Source organism: Thamnophis elegans, chromosome 14 (assembly GCF_009769535.1).
Source record: "Thamnophis elegans isolate rThaEle1 chromosome 14, rThaEle1.pri, whole genome shotgun sequence".
NCBI classification, from domain to species: Eukaryota; Metazoa; Chordata; class Lepidosauria; order Squamata; family Colubridae; genus Thamnophis; species Thamnophis elegans.
The window spans coordinates 6499471-6509587 of NC_045554.1; the positions used below are offsets into that span (position 1 = coordinate 6499471).

The 10117-nt window shown below is 43.6% G+C and overlaps 1 protein-coding gene across 1 annotated transcript in view; it reads right to left on the reverse strand.

Annotated features, from left to right (window-relative positions):
- OTOA (otoancorin) overlaps positions 1-10117 on the reverse strand; it is a 43462-nt gene extending 33345 nt beyond the window's left edge. The window contains exons 1-10 of the mRNA XM_032231004.1: positions 10084-10117; positions 9591-9619; positions 8864-8894; positions 8739-8766; positions 8110-8200; positions 6605-6736; positions 4593-4828; positions 3218-3321; positions 1944-2044; positions 939-1078 (exon numbers count right to left, since the gene is read on the reverse strand). Coding sequence (XP_032086895.1) covers positions 939-1078; positions 1944-2044; positions 3218-3321; positions 4593-4828; positions 6605-6736; positions 8110-8200; positions 8739-8766; positions 8864-8894; positions 9591-9619; positions 10084-10117 — 926 coding nt within the window. The remainder of the gene's footprint in view (positions 1-938; positions 1079-1943; positions 2045-3217; positions 3322-4592; positions 4829-6604; positions 6737-8109; positions 8201-8738; positions 8767-8863; positions 8895-9590; positions 9620-10083) is intronic.

The following is a 10117-nucleotide window of genomic DNA, read 5'->3' on the forward strand; positions in this document are numbered from 1 at the left end:
CGTTCCTGGACGGAGGAGGGGGGTCAGAACAGTTGTCTATGGTTTTTTCTCCCCATCTATCTTCATTAAGCCTATTTCAGACTTGAAGTGTTTTCCACCTCAAAATAGCAGGCAACTGAACTCCAGTCTGAGAAGTTGGTGCCTTGGTGTCTTCTTGGTGTCTTTCAAGAAGACAGATGTAATTCTCAAGCCACATGTCCCTGTCTAGTTGGGGTGAGCAAAGTGGACCCAACTTGTCCCAAATTATCTTAAGGCAAGGTGGACCTCCAAAACGCATTATTAAGGGAGGGGCTTTGACCAATTTACACATTCCCCCCTCAGACAACTTTACCAAACATCAAAGAATGATGGATTTGGAAGAAACCGCCAAGACTATCTAGAATTTGGAAGGAGGACAGAAACCTTCTACATCCATCTTCTGTGATGGGCCAAAAGACCAACTTGTGCGCAAAAAAGATGTTTTCACCAGTGGTGGGATTCAATATTTTTTACTACCAGTTTTGTGGGTGTGGCTTGGTGGGTGTGGCTTGGCCTGGTGGGCGTGACAGCGGAAGGATACTGCAAAATCCCCATTCCTGGAGGGAGGGAAGATAGTGCAAAATCCCCATTCCCTCCCCACACCACTAACCTGCTTTCCACCTCCATTCTCCGGTGCAGGGTAACAGAAGGAGACCCCGCCGCTCATCTGGGACTCGGGAGGGAGCGAATAGATGGAGGCACAGCCAGCCAGATGTGATATTTGCTGGTTCTCCGAACTACTCAAAATTTCGGCTACCGGTTCGCCAGAACCAGTCAGAACTGGCTGAATCATACCACCTCTGGTTTCCACCAACCTCTTCTTAAAAATCTCCAGATAGGGAACCCGCAACCTTCACAGTTAGACTATTCCACTGTTGCTCAGCTCTTCGAAAGGCAACTCTGGAGGAAATCAATCTTGCCTGTACAAAGTGGATATGTTCCTCATATCGAAGCCAGATGCGTTGATTCTTTCCAGGAAAGCTCGCGCAAGATCCGGTGTGATATCGTACACCATATCCAGTTGTTTGGTTGCATTGTCGTAGCTGGCAAACAGCCACATCTAAGATTAATTTTAAAAAAAAATCTCATATGTTACTGTACTGTCATGTTAGTATTGGACTTACAACCATTCATTTCATAACCATAGTGGCAACAGCGCTGAAAAAGTGACTTTCAACTGACTGGTCCTCACATTTACAATTGTCACAGTATCTCCATGGTCACATTCTCAAAATTCAGCTGTTCAGCAACTGGCAGGTATTAAGCAATAGCACTTAGACTTACATATCGCTTCACAGGGCTTTCCCAGCCCTCTCTATGCGGTTGACAGAGTCAGCCTCTTGCCCCCAACAATCAGGGTCCTCATTTTACCCACCTCGGAAGGATGGAAGGATGAGTCAACCTGGAGCCGGTCAGGATCGAACTGCTGGCAGTGGAAAGTCAGCTTGAAATTTTGCATTCTAACCAGTGTGCCACCACGGCTTGCTTCCTTCCTTCCTTCCTTCCTTCCTTCCTTCCTTCCTTCCTTCCTTCCTTCCTTCCTTCCTTCCTACCTACCTTCCTTCCTTCCTTCCTTCCTTCCTTCCTTCCCTCCTACCTACCTACCTACCTTTACAAGCAATAGCAGACTTATATACCACTTCACGGTACTTTACAGCCCTCTCTAAGTGGTTTACAGAGTCAGCCTATTTGCCCCCAACAACCAGGGTCCTCATTTTACCCACCTCAGAAGGATGGAAGGCTGAGTCAACCTGGAGCCGGTCAGGATCGAACTGCTGGCAGTGGAAAGTCAGCTTGAAATTCTGCATTCTAACCAGTGTGCCACCACGGCTGGCTTCCAAGCAAAATCAGCGGCCAAAGCCAGATTCATTTCAGGTTAGACCTTCCATAACCGGTCTTCATAATCAGACATTCTTTTTACTTACTTCATACGGGTTAATTTTCTGGATTTCTTCAAGGGGGAGGTGAACCATATACCTCCCGAGAATCCACAGGTTTTCAGCGCTGACCCAAGACATGGAATTGTCTGAAACTTGGAAGGCCACAATGTTATAACAGCATGCTTAGTTAACTCTAGGAACATCAGCAGTGTAAAAAGCTGATTACAATATTGTTTTCTTCTAGTGCCCTCTACTGAACATCACCAAAACGCTTAACCTCTTCAGAAACTCAACTCCTGGGGACATACAAGATATCTATATATATATAAAAGGCAGGTACCACTCACTTATCACCAAATCTCTAGAACCGTAAAGCCTACAAACTTGAAATTTGGCAGGTAAGTTCTTCTTGGCTTCTAGGTGCTCGCTAAGAAAGGATTTTTCAAAATGACTATTAGATCATTAGTGTTTCTTATACAGTAATTAGCCCGCTCTGATGCTAAAGAGTTCTACTCCCTCTCCCCATCTGAAAAGAACTCTGGTCCAATTGCCAGTTGCCTTATATTAACATGCTCTGATGTTAAGGAGGTAGACATTCTACTCCCCCTCCCCACCTGAAAAGAACTCTGTTCCAACTGCCAGTTGCCTCACATTCCGTTACCTCAGTTCAAACTGGCAGGCGTTCCACTCCTTCACTCAGGAGTGGTCTGGGGTTCCTTAACAGTACTAAACGTCGATACCTCACCAAAATGTCTATGCCTTCCACCCATGGAACTGCTTCTGGACTCAAGGTAGCAGGAGCGATATCCCCTTGTGTGTTTCAATCACCGACCACCACTGAGCCAATGGATTGTGAACCAAATTTCTCCTGCATAGCCCGATCACATAGTTTTGTCACGAAGCACGGGTATCCAGCTACTGGTATTCCTATAGTTTTCTTGGCAATGGAAAGGAACTGGTTGATGTCGCTTGGTTCTCAGATATTATTTTGGCTTTTCCATTCTGAGATTTCCTTGTGGTCTCCCATCCTCACAGTAACTAGTGTCCTGTTTTCCTTAGCGTTTGTAGGGTCTGTCAGCTGGGTGGGTGCCAATTGCTGTACTTCTGTGCAAACGACCCACAAACGCACCCAGAAACCCATGCATGTGCACGCACACACTCACTCACACATACAGAGAGAGAGAGAGAGGGAGGGAGGAAGGGAGGGAGAGAGAGAAAGAGAAAGAGAAAGAGAAAGAGAAAGAGAAAGAGAAAGAGAAAGAGAAAGAGAAAGAGAAAGAGAAAGAGAAAGAGATAGAGAAATAATACATTTCACTTACCGCTGGTGTTGTCGAATGTTTGTAGGTTCTGCATCATCCACTCGTACACGGCCCTTTGAGAGCTTGTCGTTAGCCTGTCATACAGGTCTTTGAAGACTGTTGATCTGTTGGGCCAAAAATCACACAAGAATCAGACAGGGTGGCCCATTCATTTGTTTGCAAAAAGGGGGGGGGGATCCACTCAAACTATCTCACGACTCAATAAAACTAAATAAAACTAAAATAAAATAAATCGAAACTAAATAAAATCTGGTTAATGGAGAGGGAAACCAATATGTTCCTAGTCCAGGGGTTGGCAACCTTAAACACTCAAAGAGCCATTTGGACCCATTTCCCACAGAGAAGAAAACACTGGGAGCCACAAAACCCTTTCCCGTGCCTGGCTATTTCACAGCGCGATCACAAAACTAGCATATTTAGTTGAATTAAACGTTCTGTTTTCTTCTGAGATTTTTCCTTTCTTGGATTTAACCATGGTTGGCCTACCAGAGGTTGAAAAGCTCAATAAATCGTGTGCCGGCGGGTGTCGCGCATTGGCGGTTGCGACACACATTTTAAGCGACAGGGAACCGCACCAGAGGGATGAAAGAGCCACATGCGGCTCTAGAGCTGTGAGTTGCTGACCCCTGTCCTAGAGCAAGGGAAACCTTGAATAATGGTCTGTGGGAATGGCCTTGGAGACAGGAGGGAAAGGTTTAGATTGGATAACCAGCAAGTAAAATAAGTCTCAATCTGTCATGGAGTCCAAAACACAAATAAATGTAAGGCTAGAAACAGGAGCTTAATTTTACATGAAGCCAGCATATTTTTAACAAAAATCTAAGTGACTTACTGGGAAAAAAACCCGTAAGGTGGAGCAGAATATCAGGTGGGTTCAAAAGATGTTGGGCATTATAAGGTGATGTCCCTGGGCATTAATGGACATCCATTTCTCGAGCCTTCCCTTTCATTGGGCAAATAATATTAATTTTCAGGTACTAGTGATTTAATAGCTGCCAGTTGATGTAAGGTTGTAAGCTGTAAACTGTAAGCTGATGCCAGAAGGATGAATCAGCAATACAGGTGTAGCTAGTTTAAGAAGCTGGTGCACACAAGTCTTTTACTGTTTTAAGAGGTGTCTATATATAGGTGGCCATTAGAGGGCATCTCTCTCTTTCTCATCGTGTATCTCATTTCTCTCCTTGTTTTCGTAGCTGAGTGGTAAGGGATTTAGCTGCAATGTATATGTATATATATAAACCACTATTAATTGTCTAAAGGCTCTGTGTGCTGTGTTTTGCTCCTGGGTTTACCTCATAATAATAGTCACGCCAAAACTCTGACATTAATAACTGTTTTCCTTCGGCATAATAAACTGTTGAGGAAAATGACTTACAGATTCCGGAAAGCCTCTTTCTGAAGATCTTGAGGGAAGCTTGCCACGTTGTGGGCTTGGAGATAGGTGGCCGAAGAGGCTTGAAGGATCTGCCTTAAGATGTCCACGCATTCAGCAGAATTGAGGAGCCCAAAGCACTTTTCTAACGTAATAAGGACCAAGGTACGGTTCCCTCCAGGACTTTGGAAAAGTCTCTTTCTTATTCCATGTAGATCGATTAGGATATTTCCCAGATCCTGGAGATACGAGAGAAAGATCTACAGTAAGCCATGGCAAGAAAAAGGAGATCTCCAACAGGAGTTAGACTGGAGCTCTGCAGGAATCTTAACATTCATCAGAGAGAAAATAAATTATCGGTGATTGGGAGGAGGAGGAGGAGGAGGAGGAGGAGGAGGACGACGACGACGACGACGACTACAGATTGTCCTATCTAAGAAAGGTTAAAAAAAACTGGAATAATTTGGAGGAGAGTTTGTTAATCTTTTCAACTTTACTGTAAGATACATGGACTTCAACTCCCAGAATTCCCCAGCAAGCAGGGATGAGATTCAGATGGTTCGGACCAGTTCGGGTGAGCCTGTAGCTCTGACAATCAGCTGAGAGCGAACCAATTCTCTCCGACTGCCCACCCACTTCTGTGCTTTACTCACTTATATTTCCTTCGTTTGAAGCCCCAGCTGATAGGCGCAGCGGATTGCTGCGCCTCAGCTGTTTTACACACCGGGGCTGCAGTAGAAGGTAAGTTTTTCAAACGCACTGCGCACGGGTGGAGCAGACAAAAAGTTCTTGGAGGGCACAGAGTGAGACCCGATGTCATGGTTCCAAATAGCATCCAAAATTAAATCAGAGTCCAAGGCAAAGTATTGCTCAAGGTTCCAATTTATTAAGAGAGACATGTTGGCACACCTGGGAAAACCCGAATCTGAAGGCTTCCCGGTTTTCCCCACCCAGTTGAAACTTCAAGATCTTGCCCCCCACACCCACAAGTCCATCCTATGGACCAATCATCCACGGCCATGCTGGCAGCTTCCATCCATCTAGTTCCGGTCAGGTGCAGAGGTGCCGAAACAAAGGATGACCTTGGCTTTCTAGAAAGAATGTTGTTATGGCTACCTATCATCTAATGCCATACAATCCCCCCTTCCATTTTCCCACCATAGAAAAGGCATAGTAGAATAATAGAAAGTGCAGCAGGTCAAAGATCTACAAGCAAATATGGCTGCAGCCCTAACACCCACAATAAAAATGTTTGATAGAAGAGGTGATTTAAGGCACGCTCTTTCAGGGTTTTTTTTTGTCACACATAGTAACCTGTTGTGACTCAGCAGCAGTCTTTTGTGAGTCTTTTCGGGATGCAAGATTAATTATGCAGCTGGGGCTCGTTAGGGGCATATTCTGGGGATAAAAGGATGGATGGTGCCACGCCCTAGTTGCAGGAGTCAACGTTCCTTGGTTCGTTCAACATTGATTGATCATCGGTCGTGGTTTATGTAAGATACACTTGGATAAGTGCTTTGTTTTTCTGTAACCCTGATTCGTAGAGACTTTGGAAGAAGTGTTTTGCTTTCATTTTGTTCAACTTGTGTTGCCATAAGAAAGATTTGTTTTTCATTCCGTTATCTTCAGGCAGAGACTGTAATTAGGTTTATTTTGGGCTCACAACCAGTCGGAGCCGAGAACTGATAAAGAGAGTTCCTTTTGTTTGCCTGTCGTCTGTTTAACGAGCAGAGAAGGGGGGACAGAACAGTAACCTAACCAACCAGGGGTGGTATACACTTATTTTCCGTACCTTTTTGCAAATGGGAGCACACAGAAATGCGTGACCCCATTCCACGCATGCACTTAGCCTTCCGCACATGCGCTTTTATTGCACACACGGCTTGCATGCATGCGCACAGCTTGAAAAAGTGCCTAAATAGGACAGCATAGAGCAGGCCCACCCGCAATTTCCGCTACCGCTTCGAGTGAACTGGTGCGAACCGGCTGAATACTGCCTCTGCAACCGTCCTTACCAAATACTTCTGGGTCCTTCCAAAGAGGTACTTCATGGCTGCTTGAAAATCCTCAGGACTCATATCCCGAAAGATCGAAAGCAACCTTCTGGGGTTGTGGAAAAGATGTTCAAAATAACTGCTGATTGATTCCTGGAAAACAGGGCAGAAAGTTTTGCAAGTTCAAATACGGGAAGGGGAGACTCAAATCTCCCCCCCCACTCAATGCCAGGGGTCTTTCTGATGATGCTTGCTAAGCAAATCCATCCTCTAGACCAGTGGTTCCCAAACTTGGCAACTTTAAGACTTGGGGACTTCAACTCCCAGAATTCTCCAGCCAGCTCTGCTCTAGACCAGTGATGGCTAATCTTTTGGTCTTCGCCTGCCGAAAGCGCGCACATGCCTGCACCCATAATGCAATGCGTGCCCCCTTGTGCATGCGCACATGACACCCCCCAGCCCCTCTGTTTATGCAACAGCCCACCCCGTGCACCATTTTGAGCATAGTAGGCTGCCTTGCAGCCTCCTGGGACCAAAAATGGGCCATTGGGGGCGGGGTGCACCACCCTGTGCTCCCCCTCGCCCCCTGCGCATGCATCCCCTGCCCCCAACATGCATGCTACCCTCCCACATGCACACACATCTCCTGAATACACCACGCCCCCTGAACATGTGTGTCAGTGACCCGAAAATCAGTTGGCCAGAGCACGGTGGGGCTGAACTGGGACATAGATTCGCCATCACGGTTCTAGATCAGAACAGCCCCTCCGTGGACAGGATGCTTTAAGTCTCCTTGGCATCCTTTGTCCTGCTCTAGGGTGACCCACAGCGTGGCACGACAAAACCGCGCTCGACTAAAGCGCGCCCGATTAAACCGCATCGCTGATGTCATCAACAGGGCGACAACAGCGAGCGCGGAGAAAGAAGGGCGCTTTAAATAGCGCTTTGAAAGCAAGCAGATTCAACTTAAGGTAAGGGTTAGCTTTAGGGTTAGCTTTAGGGTTAGGTTTAGGGTTAGGTTAAGGGTTAGGGTTAGGTTTAGGGTTAGGTTTAGGGTTAGATTTAGGATTAGGTTTAGGGGGGTTAGGTTTAGGTTTAGGGGTTAATTTTAGGTTTAGCGTTTACAGCGTGCTTCTGTCTCCGCGCTGTTGTCGCCCTGTGATGATGTCAGCTACGCGGTTTCGTCGAGCGCGCTTTAGTCGAATGTGGTTTTGTGGTGGAACCGACCCACAGTTCTCCCCTTCCCTTCCCCCTAAAGCTAAGCATGCCTCCCCCCAATCACTAAAATACAACCCCATCCTGAATTATTGGGTCACAGTGCTTTCACTAAATTATACACTGAATATCTGAAGCCGATAAGAGACAAGAGCAGGGTAACCTATGACATAATTAGGCAAGGAGGATGGGATATGTAAAAAAAAAACAACAACCCAATTTTCCAGTGTTTTATTCCTGAAAAATCCTATTTCTAGTTCTGCCCTCGTGGGACATTTAAACAATTTGGAATGAGCATTTGAGGTCTATACCACCTGTAAGCTGCCATAAGTAATTGGAAAATTCTGAGCATGGCAATGTGTCATAATTTGATTGAAGAGATCTTTGGTCCAAATACTGGAGCTAAAAAGAAGAAGGCGAGAGGGAATCAATAATTTATCCTAAAGAATGGTACAGGAAAATGTAATGCTTGTAAGCCTGCAGCAAAATCATTCACATTATTAAGAACAAATCATTTTTATTTTTACATACTGGCATTGTTTGTATAGCATAAATCCAAGCCTGTGGGAAACTTATACTGATTGTTACACAAACTGAGATCGTTGGGCTGATGGAATAAACTATGGTTTGAATGCCATCAGCACAATTATTTCAGTCTGTGTAATGAAGAATGTTAATTTCCCATAGGCTCAAATTCATGCAATGTTAGGTTAAAATATCCTTGGGTTCATTTGTAGATGAGCATATTTTATGATTTTGCAGCAAAAATTCAAACACTGGCTGTGGTTGTTATTTGGCACAACAGTTTCTTTAATATGAATGCCAATTTTTGCATTTAGAAAGTAATTACAGGATATTATTTCAATGAAGCTGGGATCCAATCCAGCTTGATTTCTGCTCCCCCAGTTAAATCATTGAAAAACATAAATCAAATTCTTACCTTTGGAAATTAAGAATATTGAGGAGAGCTTGAAAAAAGGGGAATATTTGAAAAGTTAATAAAAGTAGATTAAATGAGATTTTAAAAAAAAGAAGAGAGAGAAAGAGAAAATTAATGCCAATTACCGTTTAAATACTGCCCTGTTATGATATCTTCCTAAAAAAAAAAAGTATTACAGTTGAGCTAAGGAAATGTAAAAATGGTTAGAAACTGTTATTTAATCTATTGCTTTTATTGTTTTAATGTCATGCATTTTAGTGCGCTAAGTGTATTTGAAAAGTTACATTCATCATGAATCATAAGGTAGAACACTTAATGATAGTCATAGAGTACAAATCAAATCATAGAAAACAATAGATATAAAACAATATAAATTGTTTTGAAGGGCAGTGTACACATGTTAAAAATAAACATTGCAGAAATGATCAAACAAGATGATGGATGGATGGATGGATGGATGGATAGAGATAGATAGATAGATAGATAGATAGATAGATAGATAGATAGATAGATAGATAGATAGATGATAGATGATAGATGATAGATGATAGATGATAGATGATAGATGATAGATGATAGATGATAGATAGATGATAGATGATAGGTAGGTAGGTAGGTAGGTAGATAGATAGATAGATAGATAGATAGATAGATAGATAGATGGATGATAGGTAGGTAGGTAGGTAGGTAGGTAGGTAGGTAGGTAGGTAGGTAGATAGATAGATAGATAGATAGATAGATAGATAGATAGATAGATAGATAGATAGATAGATAGATGTGGGCGGGTGGGCGGGCGGGCAGGCAGGCAGACAGAGACAGACAGACAGACAGACAGACAGAGACTATACTTACCATGGTTCTTTGTAGCTGTGGAGGTAGATCTGGGGAGCAGAGAGGGGAAAGCTATTTTTTAAAAAAAAATTAAGAAATTGCTTCCAAAAAAGTAGATAATAAGGCATCTAAAAGAACTGAAAAGATAGTGATTCATGCTACTGTATATCTTCAAATAGCAGTTTAAAGTTACTGGAGATGAATAGCTGGAGGTGGAGATGGAGGAGGAGAAGGAAAAGGAGGAGGAGATGAAGGAGAAGGAGGAAGAGGAGGAGGAGACATCTCAAGGGAACTAAGCTATAAAAAAAAGGTATAGTACAACATCCAAATGGGGCCAAAATTTACCCACAGAAAGTTTGGACTTCCTCCTTGTTTCTCCTTTCCCCAAATATTCTACGCCAAAGGTCATTATTGTTCTATGTAATCTACATGCAAAACTTCAATTCTTTTCTTCCAAAATGTTGAGGTCTATTTCTGTGATATAGAAGTTTGTTTGTTTTTTTTTAAATCTCACCTTGGCTTTCGTTTGAAGGATTCCCGGATTCCAT